Genomic DNA, 20,102 nt, shown 5'->3' on the forward strand with positions numbered 1-20,102 from the left:
TTTTTGGTTGCGTTTGTCACTTTAATGTATATCGTTGTAGTTTTCGTTGGGTTTGTTTTTTAAATTGTTGTGTATTTTTATTCAATCACAGTACTTTCAAAATGTTAAACTTCACAATGTATGAAATGCAGAAAGATGTTGAGTATTTGACACAAAAATGTAACTTGGACAGTATATTGTGATGATCATGTATGACTTTAAAGGTTACAGTAGATAACTGAGAAAGTTGGAAAAGAAGAAGAGATCTGAACTCATTCAAACATTGGAGATTCATTTATTTGGAAATCGCTTTAAAACCAAAATCAACAGAAACAGCAAGTTACTTCTGTACAGACACACGTCAGACACCTTACAGATGTTAATGAAACTGTTCATGGTGCTAGTATATGGACGGCCTTAGGAGACAATTCAAACATTAAAAAGGAAAACTCCAACACTGTAAGCGCAATAACTTATTGCAATGGCACATTATATAAAGTCACAATCAGAAGTAGAAATACTTGATTAATATACAAAAAGCTGCTTAAAGCCATAAGAAAATTAGAAAGCAATTTCGACCTTGGTAAAAGTCCAGAGCAACTCTTAAGATTAACACACACAACTTATTTTTACATTTCTTGGCAATATTACTGTAATACTTCAATGGTTTATCTCTGGAGGTCCATTATTTGACAAATAAGCAAAATAAATGTACACGCAAAAGAACAATATCATTTATATTGTTCACATTCTCACAACATTATAACTATGGATTTCAATTGCTTTATTTCAGTAGTATCAACACGGACGGAGCTGCAGAGGAGTGGAGCGCTGAGGGCCGGCCAGCCAGAAGACCAACTCCACAAAGTAGTAATCATTTATTTGACCACATTCTGTTTTTATCTTAAACATCTCTCTGATAATGTTTTTATTTTGAGTCGTCACATCGAACAAAGCCTTTATCAATTAATGGATTCAAATATTTCTTGGTTTCATTTTAATGGACTTCATTTTTTCAGATGATGCAATTTTTTTAATTCTGCTGATAAACCCTCTGTGGAAATGATATTAACCGCATGAACACTAATGTTATAATAACCATTGTGTTGTCACCAAATGTACTAACTGTTGACAGAAAAGAGCTTAATTTGAAGGCAACAACAATACATTTGATCACTGGATGATATAAGTTATCTAGAAAATAAAAAAAATCCTTTGAAAAAAATGGAGGAACTGTAGAGCTGCAATAAAGGGGCTACAGAAAATGTATAAACAACAATATTTATAATAATTTTAAATAATCTTACAAGCAAAAAGGGCAAATGTTCCCTAGTTCCAACCTTTCACGTTGTGGCTGCTTTTTTTTGGGGGGGGGGGTTGGTGCAACAAAACAATATTTGAAGATGTCCCCTCTTGTATTTAATAGATTTGGATAAAATGTCATTATTCACTGTTTATCTGGCGTTTTATAGACCAAACTGTCAATGGTTGAAATACCTACATTTAATCTATGCTAATAATAGTCGTTGGACGCAATCCTAATCATGCATAAGGGCACTCGTATGTTAAAATGATCAACCGCCTCTGAGGAGCAGAACCAGACTCTCTTGCCATCATGCTGCCGAGGAAAGGAAACGGATATGTAGCCAAGCGGGCATCACAGAGATCAGCCAAAAGACTAATGAAGCCTTCCTCTAACCTCAGCCTGCAGCCCAGCTCTGGTCACAAGCGTTTTCCTGCGGGGTAACGCACAGAGACACTCATGCAATCACGGGACATATCCACCCGGCTCTAAAGTCATCACATTACCTAAACATTGCAGAATGCCGTTGATGCAGACCTGCCGTCTCTGGCATGTGACGAATCTGTGAGCGAGCCACAAATCCAAGAGTCATCTCTGCTGAGCCCTCGTCTGAGCATGACTTGATTGTTACAGCGTATTGACCTGTGTGTGCAGTGTGTCCTCACTGTGATGTACTGCCGCTTACTTTGAGGCTAATTAAGTGTGTCTATTCCTGTTGGTGGCTGATTGAAGCTGGCATGGCTAGTTGGTGTTGAAGGCTGCTGCTGTGCGTTGCTGTGCCTCGTCTGCCAGTGGAGACGGTGTTTCCTGTAACCTGAGGCCCGGGCCTAGCAGGGGAACCTGTGCAGGCAGCCCTGGGGGAGGAAATGACACGTTGGTTTGAAACTGCTGCCAATCCAGTGCCTGCCCTCCTCCCAGAATAAATTGGCACAGGCCATGTCTGCTCTCACTCAGTTAGTCTCTGTTACCTTACTGCGTTCAACCTCTGTCCTTCTTTACAGGCAAATAAACTACCCGGTGGAGCCTTAGAAAACTTTTGAAGTTTCTTATAAACCAATTATTGGATGCAATGGAAAGCGGCAGAAAAGTAGCTCTTAGCATCTTGGTGTTCATCTGAGCTTGGCCTTGTTTTTGAATGGCTTTTAAAAACACAACTTCAGATATGTACTTGAACTCATTTATAAAAGTTATTATAAAGTATAACAAACAAAATGAGTGGGGCAGGATGGGTGGTATAAACAATAAGGAACTTAATAACATAAGCTTAGTTATTCATTTATAGTACTGCAGATACGACTGGCTTTGGCACTGAATTTCTGTATTTTTATTAACTAATCCCGTAAACCATATTTATTATATTGCTTATTCTCAATTTCTGAATGATACCCAGTTTCAGGGACTAAACCCCATATTTCAATGCGACCTGAGAAATCAAGGAATCAAGAATGAACACAAAGTCCTAGTAACATCTTCTTCTGCGTCACACCTCTGGATTTCTCTCACTTTAAGCATCTGCGGACTGTCACAGTCACAGTTGTTATCATGGTTGCGTTGGCCGCTGTAATGGCCTCGGTTATCTCCACAGTCTCCCCCCTGTTCATTTGACCTGCGTTATCATTTAGTGCTCTCAGGAAAACTCCCTCCTCCCCCACGCTGATGGCTGCTCCAGAGAAGAGGGCCAATGGGGGCTGGGAGGACTTGGGCTGAGACATCATGTAGCCCAAGAGATGGCTGCACTGTGTTCCTTGGCCTTCATACGCAGCGCAGCTATGCTGGAAGACTTGCGGTCTGGATCAAGATTAAGATCATAGCCATTGATTCCCCCGCTCATCCCGGCCCCTCCAAAAAGGTTGCCCATATGCGTCTGTCCCATGTGGCTGCTCCCTGGACTGGGCACGCCCAGGAAGTCAGAGACGCCTCCAGGACCGTGAGGGTGAGGCGGCATGCAGGAGGGCACAGTGTCGCAAGGCACCACGCAACCTGGCAATGGAGAGGCCCCGCTGCTGCCGATCCATGAAGGGTTCTGGATCTGGAGGGGAAGAGCAGGGATTATGATCAAGATCACATGTCAATTGGTCTTTTGGAGGGAAAAACTGAGAATCTGAATCTGCATCTTTACCCATTTTCAGTAGCATTATAGCAAGTTTCATCTTAATGTTGAGCTACCCAGCACACAACTTTAATATTGTAGTTCATTCTGCTCTCATAGTGTTTCTGTCACTGTGTTCAATAGAAAAGCTCAATATACATCACCTGCTCGACACCAAAACACAGTTAGCAACTTTTGCAGGGTGTTTTGTGCATTTAAAGATGCTATTTTGGCTATAGGGAGGAGACGACAGCATAGAGCTGCCTGTTACGTAACTTGGGTTGTTTTGGTTGCGGACTTAGTAAATGGATTGGCTTCTCTAAGAAGTGAGATAATGTTGTGTCCTTTAGCAAGAGTCCAATATTATTCTCAAGAGAAACCAGTTAATATTGGACTATACTCTCCAGATTGCTAACAAATTTGCCGTATAAATGTAAAATATGATGCTTTTGTCAATGTTGTTTTCATAATTTGTTTCAGCTGCCTCTAGGTGGCCAGAAATATCTGTTATTTTGGGTTTAATTTGTACCTGAGCGTAGTTCTCGTTCCGGGTCAGTAGAGGCAGCTCGTAAGCAGTAGAGAAGTGAGTCCGGACTTGCTGCATCTGACCGTAACGCTCCCTCTTCCTCCACTTGGCTCTGCGATTCTGAAACCACACCTGCAAGAAAACAATCCAACAGTCAAAATTCAGACCGGCCACTACCAAACAATGCTTTATCAAACATTAAACACATCTCTCATATCTCACATCACGTGCAAACACAAGTACTTTTTTCTATTTGCAGAGTCAAAGCTCTTCCCCTCAGCAAGACAAAGTAAGAGACTGAGCCACATAAGATAAAGATAGTGAAGCAAATAAATTCTGCTGCACATGAAAGTCCATGCCCAGGTTTTAAGACTTGACGTGTCTTTAAAGTGCCGTCCACATGGTGCAATTGATGTGAAAATGGTGCATCTCCCCTGGTGCTGCACGGATCCGCTCCTCCCTTTGATACGCAAGCGTCTGCCTCCCTTCAGGCTGCCAGCGTCGACAGATCCACATCTGGGCCTGTAGCCATTCATAAATCACTCTGAGAGAGGTGTGCTCTCCCCCACATGTCAGCACAGTGGGATACAGTGGGGAATCCCTCTTCATAATCTATGAAACCAAAGTTCAACTTTTGACCAAGAATATATATTTTTGTCCGTCTTTTGAGATTATAAAGTACTGGATGCGGTTTATGAAGTATGTTGCTCTTCTGCAGAAGGTTGTGGGCTGCTTTCAGTACCTGCTGACAGACCAGGTGCAGGTATATTAAGAACATTGTTCCCTAACTGTGGAAGGCAGTGCATGAAAGCAGGGATAAATGGTGAAAGGAGTGATACGAGATAAATTGTGTATCCCAAGAGAAACACACTGAAATATTTTTACTGCGGTCTCGGTATTCTCCATCCATGTAATGTAATTTACTATGCTCCTTTTTATGTGCACTCCATACCACGTCATCTGTTGTACACTGTCCTGAACGTTTATTGGGGGAGTTTGCATTTCTATGGTTTAAGTGGAGGGTTTCTTATGATGTGAAGAAGGTTAATCCTTTTGAGACAAATGTCCTGCTTAAACAGAAACAACAAAACAAAATAGATGTTACTAAGATGAAAAGGAGCCTCAGTGACATTATAAGCTTTTGGATAGATATCTATAGATATTTAACTAGCTTGCAAACAATGCATTTCTTTGCCATTTATTTAGTTTCCGTTATGCTTTGTGTCGAATGCTCTGTATTGTTTCAATATCAGTTATTTGTACAACTAAGTGGCCAAACATGACTGTTATGCTTTAGAGTTGCAACAATCCTTATTAAATTATCTGTAGAGAACATTTTGAATTTTTAGCTAAAATGAACATTCGATTGTTCCAACCTCTGAAATATGAGTTTGCTGCTTTTTCCTTGAGGCCAGGAGCCCCTTTTATTTATATCCTCCTTTCCTTAGCATGCATCTCTACTGTTCCTTTATATAATAAGTCATAACTTTTTGCTTAGCTTTTTTTCTACAAAGTTTTCTCACAAACCTATAAAGGCGAATAGAGGAGCTAAGGGGGTTACTGAACGTCTCCACATGTTTATTTGTACGTATTTGTTGGTTGTCTGAATCTTATCCTCCCAAGAGGGAAAGGGAAACTTCTTCAAAGAGAAAAGAGAGAGCGATCCTGCCTCGACTCAGGGGTTTTAACTTGGGATTGTGGGTTGATTCCCAGCCCAATCAGCTTGTGGTTTTCACAGTCCTGACATCCAATTTCCCCTCAGTCAACCTCCTCAAATCCCCCCTCGTCGCTCTTTTTTCTCTCTCACCATTTCTCCCAATCAAGTTAAACACAATGGAGTCAAGTGACAAACATGAGCAATGTCGCACAAAGATATGATCCCATTTTGAGTTTCTCTTACTGAGCAGGAGAGAATTTTTATGAAATTGGATAATAACAACTTTAAGTGCCACAACATGCACACAAACCTCAATTTTCTTGACTGGAAGTAAATATTTAGCTGGGTCATGTTCAAAGGAAGTACCATATATCGCCTCCACAAAGCCGCTGACTGTTTTTGCAAGAAGGTGACGTAAAGAAATGTTGTCTGACTCCGACATTCCTTGGGTCAGCTGGTGAGATTAGAGGACAGCTCACGCCTGAAAAGTGGTAAACTGATATCCTAGGTTGTGGCTGAACCCCAATGTCAAGGTGAGGGGTTGTTGCCCTTTGAATTATATCATATGTTTGGAGGGGGGTTCACAGTCTATGTGATGCTCCCTTGAGGATTTGGGGGTCTATTATTGTTTGAGGTTTAGTCGTGTATTTCCTTTGGTTCTTCATCAGTAATGTGAGCTCATAACATCACAGGTTTCTAAATATAATCCTCAACACAAAGGGCCGTGTTGAGAGTGATCAATGCAAAACTCACCAACAGTTGTTTTTAGTATTAGGAGGGTTTGATTTGTCAGAGGTGCACTTTTCTGCCTGCCCAAAAAGGCATGGACGAATGTTATATCGGACTTCCTAAATACACCTCAGGAAGTGTATTTATTGTTTTGTATATTGTATTGTGTAGCTGATGGAGTATTTTTTATATTCAGTCTTTTAGGATTCTGAATTCAGTGGTTAGAGTTTTTTTAAAGTTTCAAAGATCACCAGGAAATCAGTAAAAATAAAGTTGGATCATTAGCTCTATAGTGACATAGTGACTCAAATGAAATGGTAATACATGAAAGGCACAAACTGTGGATAAAGTAAAATGTCGGTAAGATTCATGTATATATTTAAGTATTTAAAAGCTGCTCCACTACTCTTCTTTTTAATGAAAGTGTTATCAGTTACCGAGCTGTCGTCTTAATTGTGATGGACCGTGATAAACCAACTTGAATCCTTTACTCCTAATCTCTTTGTCGTACTCCCACCTCTCTGTTGAAGCTCTTTCTCTCCCCCTCCAGCCCCTCCCCCAACACACCGCCGACCCTTCGCTCCATGTCTCTCTCCTCCCTCCTCCCTTTTAAGTCAGCGAGGGGAAGTGTGGATATTTGAAAGTGAGATGGGAGAATGTTCAAACTGGAGCTTGTTTTCATTTCATGTTTAATTTCCTGACGCCTAAGCCCTTGGCTTTCCGCAGCTAACCCCTCTGACCTTTGGGAGGCGTGCAGATGAGAGCAGCGGACCCAGCACACATACACTCACAGAAAACACATGCATTTACCTTGTTATATATACATAAGATTCAAAGTCAGTCACTTACAAATGTGTTCTTTTAACATGGACACTCACACACTTACTGGAGCCTTTTATAGACAAGGAAACAATGATTGAGGTCATACATGGCCCTTGTCTTGGTTTCTGGTATACTGAGTGTGTCATGTTTCACAGAGGGTTTGCTCTACGTAGCTTTGCCTTTGAACAGCAGTCTGAATGAGGCTCAAGCCAAATAGTTTGGCAGGAAGATCATTCGAGGAACATTATGAAGTCAGATGTGTCCTCTGTGGCTCTGCGTCTCTTATTCCCTGACTTCTCAGTTCATTAGAAAAGAAAGCTAGGATTTTTTTTTCACAAGCAGAAATTAAATTAACACAAAATCATTGTTTTTCGCATAATATTAAATGCTGATGCATCCTACATTTGAAACCCAAAAGGATATTTATCAACCGCAAACACTTACTGCTCTTCTTTATTTTATCTAGCGGACATCTGCAAGGAAAGTGGCTCAGAGCTCTATGGAGCTCAAAGTGCTTGGCGGTGATACAGTAATTGCTAAAGACGTTGACAGCAAAAGGCAGCTTACAGAGCCATTAAAGAGCTTTATTTATGCTCCAGAGCCAGCAGGCGGAGAAAGAAAGAAAGAAAGAGGGAGGGCAGAGTGCACAACTCCAAAAGCAGCTTTGAAGTCCAGCCGTCTCACCTCATCTCTGTCATCCAGGACCAAGGCGATTGATAGACTGCCTCCGCAGTCACTCAGACACAGTCTCCTTCTCGAAAGAAGTAGGCAGTGTGGTGAAGTTCAGGTCTGAGGTTGAGAGCTAATTGTACTAAATAAACTAGTGGCAGCAAAAGTCACAGATGTGATTATGGAAAAATGCAGCCCGACTTTATGAACACATTTATCATCAAACTCAGGATGAAACTGTAGGACCTTGACACTGGCATTTTGGCAGAAAACATCTGTATTTGAATGGCTGTTGTTATAAAGATGAAAAGGATTCTCCAATCGCTTGCCAAGCTTCGAGTGCCCCTTGGTATTCAACAATTGGATATCCCTGGACTTTGTCTTGATAGACCTTCGGTTGAAATTGTGGGGTTTAGTCTTGATTGCGTACATATTTAGGTTCTGATTTTAAAAGTATGGGTCAAACTTCACAGTGACTCAACAGTCTGTTGTGGGCCTTTCATATGAGGAAGTTAATTACATTCATCTGGGGAATAGATGGGTCTGTGTGAATGCAACATGAATGTACTTATTTTACTGTACCACCACGAGGACCAGACCAGGTTCTCTGTCCCTGACTATGTCTTGGTCCAGGCTGGGAAATTGAAAGTGGCATCTCAAAGTGTTTTTTACATCCTCGCCAATAGCTTTGATGACTCTTTTTTTTCTCTGCATGTGTTTTCCCCTCCCTGCCTGAAGAGTTGTGCGGTGAAGTATTTTGAACATTGTAGTGCTGGGGAGAAACCCTTGGCCTCTGACCTTTCAGCAGAGTCTGCAGCATGTAAGAGCTAAGAGCAGAATATTCCCTTACATCCATCCCACTCTGATCTACAACTGGCAGGCAGAAAGAGAGAGGAAGAACAATAGGCCTCGCTGTCTGCAGCTCTGAAGAATCTCTGTCAACATGCCAGTCTTAACTCTTCCAGCCCTCTTTGTCATTTCCCTGAGTGGTTATTAGCACGCAACATTAATAACTACAATCCTTCAACATAGCTCGTGGAGACCGTCCTCTCAAGAAGGAACGGCACTATTTGTTGTTTAACCAAATACCCCAAAATGACCATGTTCAAAGTGACAAAGCTCTTGAGTGACTAGTAATTTTGATGATATCAAAGGAGGAAATCAGACCGTTAAACTGGGGCCGGGGTGGATGGACTTGTGAAACCGCGGTTTCTTTTTTGTTTGTTTTTCAAGCATGATGCAGTTTGTCCTATTCCTTAACAACATGTGTTATGGTAATTATTGTAACCATGACAGCAAATCTCCTCTAACCTTAACAAAGTAGTAACTTTTAACCCAAACCACCGTGTTTCCATGTTTCTTATCAATGTGCCTAAACCTAACCAAAATGTAATCATAGTATTTTCACATCATCAACATTTAACTGATGTATTCTAAAAGGTTATTTGGAATGATTATGTTTTCAGAAGATCAGAAACCATATTTAAATGGCATTTTTAGTTTTTGGAACTTGGAGGACTTGTTGGCTTTAATCAATGCAGAAAGGAGTTTTTCACATGTAACCTGATGTTCTCACCTGCACACGAGCCTCTGTCAGATCTGTCCTCAGTGCCAGCTGCTCGCGGGCATAAACATCTGGGTAGTGTGTCTTCTGGAAAACCTTCTCCAGCTCCTCCAGCTGGTAGCTGGTGAACGTGGTGCGATTGCGTCTCTTCTTGCCTTTGTTGCTCTCCACCTCACTTTTGTCCAGAGGGCTGGAAAAGTCAGATCCCGTCCGCTCGTTCAGCCCCTTCTCGCCCGGCGCCTTCAGGTTCAGGTAGCTGCCCTCCATCCCGGGAGAGTCGCCGCTTGGGGCTAACTCGGACTCTGTTAGGCCGCTGTTGTCTTTTCCTGTAAATATGAGATGAATAAATACTCAAAAAGAACGTGTGGAACGTTACAATCAAATGTCATTTGTTCTCTTATTTTTACACATGTTTACACATTGTTTGAAAAGAATTGCCTCACATTGGACTCTAACTGAAGGTGTGTGGTTTAAAAGTAGCGGCTTTAATGAATGGCGCTGTATGTTTGCCTTGTTGGAAATTAAGGATTTAGGGTTTCTGGAGTTTGACCTTTGCTAGAAAATGAAAGTCAGGACATTCGGTCTCTGCTTCAAAAGTCTTGATCTATTCTGTATGGAGTACATCACTGATGAGCCCCTTTAAGTGTTTGATGTGGATTGACAGTACTGCTCTGAAAGTTCAGACCAGACACTGGAGATGTGAAAGTTTAGTTGTGACATTGTTTCAAATACAAAATAAACCTTTGAGCAGTTTCAGTTGACGTGTGACTAATTCCAATCGTATGACTCAACCAAAACAACCGTTGCAGTTTTCTCAACAGTTTTAGTGTGGCTTCAGATGCAACACAAAACATATTTATTCTGTAATATTATTATTTTAAAACAAGCTATTAGAACCAACGTTTTTACAGCTGAAAGAATAAAGCCACATGTTGTCAGTAATTGTGCTATAATCATAGTTGCTACTAATCAAACTCTTCAGCAGAGCCACCCTTTCTTTAAAAAGTGGCTGAATAAAACCGTGGTGCCTCACGTTGAAGCCAGGGAGTGTCTGCTCATCATCACATTACAACATCCCCACAAGATGACATTCACTTAAAGCTTACATCACCTCTGTTATGTCTTACTTTAAGGTTCAAAAGCCCTGTCTGTTTGCAACAAGAAAATAAATGCTATTTCTGTTTGAAAGCTATGTCACTACACATTGGCGTGACCTGTGACACAACCCTTGAAGCCCTCTCCCTCACATCTCTAAATCACGCCACCTGAAACCCGAGCCACGCCAAAACCCGCTCCATCTCGAGCCGTGTATGGCGGGCCTTATGTACGACTGCCTGTGCCCCGCAGCCTTGCCCCTGAGATGTAAACAAAATTGTGTTTGTCACCTTCAATTTCGAGAGAGTCCATTTTGTGACAGACCTTGCTCTGTTCCTGTCAACCCTTGCTAGCTTTTTTGTTTCCTTTTAGGAGATGAAGAAAGCTGTCCCTTCTCCTTCAATAAACAAACAGCTGTATGAATAAATAAGCTGAAGGGGTCTGGTTGCGGGCCAGTGAGAACAGTGTGCTCTGTCAGTCTCTGTTTGCCTTTCCTGCGACTGGGCACTGGGAGCGCCTGTCCTAACTGTGTTGGTCCCAGACCAGCACATAATGGTCTTACATAAAGAGACTGCAATTATTGCGCAACAACAGCATTACTTTATTCTAAAAACATTTGTCGCTGACTTCTATCAAGTTGAGGATAATTAACTTAATAGTTAAGCATTTTACTTTGTCGCTTTGCATTTTTGTTAAGAGTGATGTCAGTAATGTCCTGCTGTCACTCTCAGAAACGCAGCGAGGGAAAGAGAGCTGACAGCTTGTGGCGCTGGTGACTCTCAGAGCCAAGTGAGTTAGTGGTTAGTAAGACGACTGAATAGTTTTATAGTGATGAAGCTAGGCGGTGGCTGTCTACAGCGTGCCTGTTTGTTTTCATGGATTACTACGCCTTTGGCTATGTGTTCCACAATGGGATGTCAATAGTCATCCTCTCGATACCGCAGCAGCCCCCCCCCCCTGCTCTCCGGCTCAGACTTGCCCCGATAGAGACACTAATGGAACAACACAGCTCGCCCAGCTGGAGTTCATGACCTCATATCGTTGTGGCCCACCTGTCAGACCCTCTTACAGTCTCCACGCAGGCAGATGTACTGACATCACCTTCTACCCCTGCACTGGCCTCTAATGCTGGAGCACCGTGCAATATTTTCTTTTCACCCCTGGGCAGGAGCATGCAATGTTAAGAAATAATACAGGTCAACTCCAGGTTCCTGCTTTGCATGTGCATCTGGGAGAGAAAATGCAGTCATGCCCCTGAGCAAGGCATATATCCTGTAGGGGGAGGATGGTGGGATAGATGTTGCAAAGGTTTGAAGTTGGAACCTGCATTGTTACGTTTAATGGAATTGTTTGACATTTAAGGAAATACACTTGGATGGATGAGAATAGTTATACCACTTTAATGTTAGTACAGTGAATATGAAAGCTACTTTGAGCAACTGTTTAGTGTTTACTAGCTTAGCATCAATAGCTGACCATTTCCAATTTTGTCATTATGTGACTATTTATTTCGATTTAGAAAAAAAGTTAACCCACAATAAAAATTGTAACGAAGTTCTATCAACAAGACATAAATTGTTAATTGGTGAATTTTAGAGGTACTGGTAGTCAGAATTTGTTATAGTTACACCGAGCCATAGCGTTTCCCCCAGTTTCCAGTCTTTGTTCTAAGCTAAGCAGCTTCATTATCAAGAGTGGTTTCAAAAGTCTAAACTTTTTCTTTACGGTTCTCAGTCTTATACAGGCTTCACCACAATGAAGAATCTACTTTGCTCTAATCAACATCTTTCCTAGTACTCCAAAATCTATCTTTCTCTGTCACGCTAACAACACAGTCCTTTGCCACAAACATCTTCCAGTAACTCTCATGCTGAGCTGTCTTTTCTGCACGCTATTCTGGAAAACATAGCCATCACACACTTTCTTTTGGAGCCAGGATTCCACTGCATTGGCTCGATTTTTTTGGCATTCAGAGGAATGTGTTTTTGACTGTTCTAATTTCAGTATTCGTCAAAGTACTGTATATATAAATGCAGCGAATGCCACTGGCTGATCCTGCAATTTGCCAAAGTTACTCTGTGACAAGCTGCAGACCTCTTCAGTTAGCCGAGGTCAGATGTTTACTAGGATCAGCAATTTAATCACTGCTGAAAACAGAGAGAAAACATCAAAGTGTAATTTAACTGGTTGTAAAGCAACAGGGCACCCTCTCAGTTTTTATGGAATGGGACGGGGAGGGTCAAGTGAAGCCAAATAAAAGAAACACTATAAATTAGTAACCTGGGGAAGGGTTAATGACCAAACACTAAATAGGGAAGGGAATGCTTTTAAACAGAGTGCTCCAAAATGTTCTCTCAAAACACTGGAGGCTGGCAGGAGTCTGCCACTATGGCTCTCCACTTATCACACCTTATATGGAGCAAATAAAGTCAAATATTGGCTTTGGTGGCAAATCAATTTTATATTAATTTCTGGTTCGCAGACACGCTTAGGGCTGGATTATTTTTCCCGGAGCACAGTCCTGATGTTGACTGTTGTTTCCTCAGAGAAAGGGAGGCTCCCAGATGTTCCTGAGGAGAGATCTATGCCAGCGGCTCATGCAGGAATGCCGATTCCCTGGGAAACCAAAAAATATCTCTGCTCAGCCTCAGCTCCTGAAATATTGACACGATCATGACCTCACTACTGTCAGAATACCTTGGTATACCTGTCACTGTCTCATATCAAATAGCTCAAAAATAGTTTGAGATTCTTTTTTTTTATGGAAGGGAAAACAAACTTGTAAAGCGTCTTGATAAAATTATAAATTGATAAAAGCTTTCATTTTAAAAGTTGTTAAGTGTTTGCAGCTAGATGCATGCCAAAATGAATACATTTCATATTTCAAGGAGTTTGTCCTTGAAATATTACTTTTATTTCTCCTAAGAAAAAACATTAACCTTTTTAAGGTGGGGATACAATTAAATTATTACTATCATTATATAATAATATAGCTTAAATGTGGTGTTAAACATTAAGTACAAAAAGGGGCATCAAATTACTGGAATGAAGAAATGAGAATGACAAGGACTTGAAATCAAACTAATTATACATTATGTAATTAATCACGTGTTAGTCTCTCCCTGTCTGTTTTCATGAAATGGTTCCATGACCACATTCATACTGTCTTGAATCCCAGATTTATGAGGTATTTGTCTCTTTTCTTCATGGAGAAGCATAAAGAAAGTTTGTGGTGAAAGAGGTTTCACACAATTACATGTTACTTGTTAGACGCTTTTATCCAAAGCGACTTACATACTCAATACTGTGGGCAATCCCCACAGGAGCAATTTGGGGTGAAGTGTCTTGCCCAGGGACATAACGACAGGCTGACTGCAGTGGGGTTTGAACCTGTGACCCCCTGATCCGAACACCAACGCATGCTATTCCACTGCGCCACACGCACAATGATGACTTGGGTTACTTTTCACCCCTTGCTTTAATTAGAAACAAGCTAAATGTGCCGTTTCCCTCTGCTGAAAGCAAGCTGAAAAGCAAGCTGAGAAAGAGAACTTGTAGTGATGGACCAAAAAGGGATTATAATGCTTCTGTGTTGCCCAATTGTTTCTAGTATTGTCTGTCATAGTTGGCTTTTTAGAGTTCACATTTCGTGACAAAAGGTCAAATGTGTTTTTTTGTCCATATAACATACTGTGTGACCAAACGTTTGCATTATTCAAGAACTCCTGCAGAGGTCAGATTAGGTCATTTATAAGAATCTAGGAAGGAAAGGTAAAGAACCAGAATGTGCGCCAGCTGGTTAAAGTTTCCAAAGCATCTCTTAAATCTGGCATGCATGCAGTTCTCAGGTAAGGCATGAGAGACACATTTTTGAGTGGAAATCTGAGGCGTTTTAAGACTTAAATGTATTTTCATTCAGTGGAAGTCAGGTTTGTTGCAGCTCACACATTTGTACAAACCCTTACATTTACACAAGCCAGAATTCATCTTTGCAAGCTTTCTCATTATATATTCAAATGTATTCTGGTTCACAGACTCTCGCGGCATGATCACAGGTGTCATTCAGACTTTAACATGGACACAATGTGTTAGTCATCAGTACATGCATATCCTGTGACATCACTTCCCCGAGCATGTAGAGTACTGTATTTTGACAGGAGGCTTTTCATTGGCTGCCAGGACTTTTTGTGTGTCTTGTTTTGGTTTTCATATGCAGAGAAAATTGTTTTACATATCACAGGATGCTTCAAATCCTGCTGAAGGGAGTAGGGGTTATTTAAAACTTCAAAAATGGACAAAGCTGTATGTTATAAATGTTATTTTGTAAGAAGACAGAGGATGAGACAAACAGCCTTTAGTGAACACCAGTGCTTCCACAAACATTGCATTGTACATCAGCAATGCAGAGCTCAACCTCAGTGTCAACTACAGGCCTGAAAGCACCATTATCTCTACTTTTCAGATGTTTCCCTAGATGCCCTTACGTTCTTTCAAATTAATAAAGAAAATGTAATAATATTTTCATTATACGTTAGTGTTTACAAAACTACCTCTGTGGCAGAAAGCAATAATGGTTTAAAATGATGAAGCAAAAAAGACTATTTCAGGCAATGAATGTCAGAGCGATATATTTCAGTAAAGCACTTTAGCTTGTAAACAGTTATTCCCACACGTGTGCAACACCCTCTCATTTCTTCCGAGGCCCTCAAATCATTACCCAATCTCGATGTCCATTTCTGACACATTGCTTATTTATACTAGGTATTGTTGAGACAGGGTTATGTAAACCAGCCCCACTTTGTCATCTCAGGGACCCTCTGTATGGCTTTTGAGATCTGATGTTTGGGGAGTATGAATAATAACTATAGGAGCCAGTAATCCGCATCTGCCTCAGATTAATGCAGAGCTCTCCTGCAGGGCTGACCTGCATTCCTCAGCTCTCGATCAGCTCCGGGGGTTTTATTTCATTCATCGCTGTGTGAGCAGGTAGACGACTCCATCCCTGCTGTCGCCGTGGGACAGTCCCTGATTAAAATGTACTGACAGAAACAAACCCGCCAACCTGAGCCACTACTGTGCAGAAATACGTTCATTCACTCTCTCATAGTCATTTAAAAGTTAGGCAGTAATCTGCACAAAACTTCATCAATATTGCAGAACAATAGGTGATTTTAGAGATCCAAAATATCTTAATATGTATTTTGGAATCACTTTTAAGCCCTTAGATTTAAAACTGTTTTTCTACAGCTGAATCACTTTGTGAAATTAGAAGAAAAAAAAGTGTTTTTTAAGAAACCATTTGAAAAAAAGTGTTCAAGTGTTCTAAATTAAGTGTGAAAATAAGGTGTGATGCAGCATATGCCAAAAATACATCAAGTAACTAATAAATGTAATTCACTTATTCATGCTTTTCTTATTTTTGCGTGCTATTTATTGTAAAAGTTAACACATTAGACGTTTCACCATATATCTGAAACATTTTATTTTTTTATTTGCTCCTTTTTGGTGTACCCGAACACTTGTGACATCTATCAGAATGACTCTAAAAGTTGTGTTGCCGTGTAAACAGTTTTACAAGTTGCCACACAGAAAACTCCCTTTGGGGTGACTTTTGTCATCATGATGAAGATAAAGCGTCAGCATTGAGCAATATATCTCCCATTGCGGACCACACATAACAGCAAAAGCCTGTTGACGCCTGAGGGTTTGGCAAAAGCCCAAAGCATCTTCCCCAGAGCCACGATGCCTTCATCTGGCTGCAACATTTTTCAATGATAACACTGCAGAGCTCTCCTCGAGGTAGGCATGTTGCATTTAATGGTGGTGTTTAAATGGTTCTGTCAATGCACTTGCCAAATCCACTCACTTTAGTGCAGGGGGGCTGCAGTGTGGAGGAATGGCTCTTCAACTCCAGAAAAAAGTGACAGTTCAGCTTTAAATAAAGAGTGACTCCAGTTGTTTCTCAGGAAAACAGATTACTTTGCACTTCTGATGTATTTTGGCAAAGTGTGGAACTGGCTACTGCGTGAAAAAAAAAAAGAAGTATTATTCTACAGGGTTATTTATAATTGGTCCCTCTGAGCAGTGTTAGGGCAGTTTAGTTTTATTGGTTACATCTAACTCTTAAATAAACTTCTATACATCAAGAATTTTGTGTTTTTAATTTGTTGGGGCGTAGCTTTTTTTAATAAGCTACTTTTTTTATTAAAATGTTTTTTTCCACTACGAATCACTGTTGATTCAAATGTATATTTAAAGGTTGGCTACAGCACGAGTGACGATGCACATCACATTTCGGCCACGATCACAACAGATGTTTTCTTACGTTACATCCGCATCATGACAAACATCTGGACCTGAAATGTATATTGGCGCCAACGGTCTACGCTGATAACTTATCAAAATATTATTTTTAATGTAGTTTTTCAAGTTAGATATATTGTAAAAAAAACACTATTAGGCCTATTTAAAGTAAATGTGTACATAAACTCACTTTTTATTGTTGTTAATCGGTCCTCTCTTGTGGGTCTGTTGTCACACAGTCTTCGTCTGCTCAATAAAATACTTTTATTTTCTGTTTATGCCCTCGCTTCTCATAAAAAGGACAGTAAATGGATTGTTTTCTTTAAACAGTTCTGCATTTGCAGTGCTACAGATCGTCGCCCGACATAAGGCTGAAAAGCTTTCGTTTTAAATGAATACTATTAGCCTCGGGACGTCCAAGCACTCTAAACGCTCACTTTAAATGTTTAAATTCGTAACTTTCTTTTATTATGAATGATGGACAAATTGAGAGTTCTTGGCCTATAAATAGATATATGTATTCAAATAAATGTGTGTTTCCTTAGCAGTGGAACAGTTTAGCCCGTCATTAGTTTATTAATTTATCATTTAAAAAATAACTTCTGCAAAAAAATTAAAAACGCAAAAGACACAATAGTCTACTTCGCATTAAAAAATCGAACTAAAATAGTTATTTTTTCCCTAATAGAGATTGGATTATTGTGTACGCATGCGTCTCTGCTCGTTCCTCGCTGACTTCTGAATATTAGAATAATTCATGACCTGCCTGTATTTGTCAGTGATGAAATTAGTTTTGCTTTCTGGAGATCAGAGCCCTGATGCTGCGGCCTTAGGGTGAAATTATAAACTTCTATGTGCATACGTCATGATCAGAAAAGATCAATGGGAAAACATCGATTTAAAAAAGTTTAAAGAGCTTCCTTAGTTTGCAGGACACATCTCGGGAATCATTTGCTTTTATAACGCGACATTTAAAGCCCAGTTTGGAATCACAGGGTAGGAAATCTTACTTTCCCTGGAATATATTTCAAATATATTTGTGTGACTAAATCGAATGTGTCATAGTTATTCCAAGCAAATGTTATCTGAATTTCGAAAGGTTGTGTATTGCAAATGGTGGACAAGGGGTATTTTTTTTCTTGTTTTAGCTCAAAGTTGCCATCGGTAGTTTTTAAATAAAACGTAACTCAAGTTAGCCTATATGATGTGATTTTTTAACAAGTTGTGTTCCGTTTTTTTATGTAAGTCCTGGTGGGTTTACCCTCTCCTCCTCTCTGCTTTTCGCTCACACATAATTACCTTCACGTTCAATATTTCACACTACATTCCGTTTCCATTAAACCTGCCAATCTCCCCTTTTTTCCCCACATTTCCGTGAACCTGATCTTGATATGTTGCCTCAGTTTAAATGCAGTGTTTCTCTCATGGCACTCACCATAGCAGGGGATGAGGCTCCCGTTGTGTCCGCTGTCCGCGTGCAGCTTGCTTCCTTCGGGCGGAGTTTTGCAGCTCGGTCTCTGCAGGAAGAGCTGGTATTTGTTGAAGCTGCCCTCCTCCGAGCCGTCCAGAGACTGGCACTCGGTCTGGAAAGGACTGCGGGACTTCTCTCCGTAAGCCTGTCCTTTCCCCGGGATGAACGTGGGGCTGTATTTGGTCTCAGAGCTCGGGAAAGTCCTGAACGGGTTCGCCTGGTGATCCCTACCCTGCGGAGTGGACGCGCTATAATATGAATCCATCGATGTCATATCGCAGTATGAGACGCACGCTGCGTTCATACCTAAAAAGTTAATTAAAAAAAAAAAAATCCTCACGGGTTTTCTCTCCTCCCCTTCGGTATGGACGGCAGATATTCTCTTCCCAAATACTCATGCACTGGCAAACTCACACTGACGCGCTCATGCACACACACTCTCACGCTGCCGCATCTGGGACTGGTTAAAAAAATGAATCCGACGTTTTCCAGAGACTGCAGACTGAACAAATGCTAAAAGCCCCCTGAAGGTTTGTCGGGGTAAATAGAAATGCCTTGCTTAAGCTGATGCCGCCTCAGTAGCCTACAGTGAATCTGACACACACACACACACACCACTCCACACACATCTGAAGTATAGGCCCACAGCGAGCTCCCGTCTGCGCTATTATGCAGCCTGCAGAAATGGGAGGTCAAGCTAAGAAGGGGCAAAGCTTTTTTGGTAAACACGCGGGAGACACAACACATGACATTAATGCAATTAGAGGATGAATATAACTGCTTTGATTCCGACTGATGCATGGCTGAACACAGCAACCTTTGACTGCTCTTTGTATCAAACTTTAGAGCATACAAAAAAGTTGTTTCCATCTGTCACAAGAGCCACGATTCGTTATGTGTTAAATCCAATGCCTCCTGAATGCAGAAATAATAGGATCAAGCCGGGAAATTATGCCCAATAACAGTGCTTAAAGTAAACCGCGTATATTAGGCCTACTTGAATATTTTCTCTGTGGATGTGCTTTAGTGAGCCAAATTAAACCAAACAACGTTAACCGTTTGACATTAAGTGCGAAGTATATGTCAGTGCGGATATATCCACTTAGTGATGGACAATTAGAGCCCATCAACGAAAACAACTTTGAGTCGTGCAATCTAAGAAATTGTCCACTTCTTAATATTAAATTAATTATAATCCATTAGTCCTATGATGCTCATTATGGTATTTCGCTTCGTGCACTTTCACAATTTGGTAAGACGACTTCGCGCCAGCACTTTGCTGTTTCTTGGCATGCATAGGCTACATCTGAATTAAAGCCATTTTAGGAAACAAGAGATCGTTATGCCTGTCGAAAGGTGCATTGGACAAATAACCTCAAGTCAAGTCCGTAATACATGTTCTCTTGAAGCCATTTTCGAGGTTTATAAATGACGAAACATTTGGAAAATATATCTTCATAATTCTGACATTATACATGCTTTATTATTAGTTTAGTTATATATGTTTCTGATTAACACCATGTTAAATGCAGTTCATTATTATTGCATCTAAATAATTAAGCACCACGTTAATTATTGTTATCAGTATTCTTTTTATTCTTTTAAATTGCCTGACTTATATTATAAATGGTTGAAACGAAATATTTCTTAACTTTGTTTGAACTGCGGCTCTCAGGCCTAGTTTAATTGAGTATCCATGCCGCGGACATTTCACTCCGCCCACGCTCTCTCTCTCTTTCTCTCTCTCTCCCTCTCTCCCGTTCTTATCTTCCGGTATAATTAACTAATTCATTATGACTCGAGACATAACTCATGTCTTGTCTCTGTTACACAACATTGTATCGGCCACATATGCAATCCAACATAAACCAGATTTCTTAAATATATAAAATAAA

The 20,102-nt window shown here is 40.6% G+C and overlaps 1 protein-coding gene across 1 annotated transcript; it reads right to left on the minus strand.

The window, feature by feature from the left end:
* Positions 1-258: 258 nt before the first annotated feature.
* Positions 259-18,776, minus strand: LOC117538837 (homeobox protein aristaless-like 4). Its single transcript, XM_034204750.1, has 4 exons — positions 18,172-18,776; positions 9,351-9,664; positions 3,901-4,029; positions 259-3,311 (listed from the first exon to the last, which is right to left on the minus strand). The coding sequence occupies exons 1-4, from the start codon at positions 18,509-18,511 to the stop codon at positions 2,994-2,996; spliced, it is 1,101 nt and encodes a 366-aa protein (XP_034060641.1). The 5' UTR covers positions 18,512-18,776; the 3' UTR covers positions 259-2,993.
* Between the last annotated feature and the right edge of the window lie 1,326 nt (positions 18,777-20,102).

The sequence above is a fragment of the Gymnodraco acuticeps genome, unplaced genomic scaffold (genome assembly GCF_902827175.1).
Source record: "Gymnodraco acuticeps unplaced genomic scaffold, fGymAcu1.1, whole genome shotgun sequence".
Classification (NCBI taxonomy): domain Eukaryota; kingdom Metazoa; phylum Chordata; class Actinopteri; order Perciformes; family Bathydraconidae; genus Gymnodraco; species Gymnodraco acuticeps.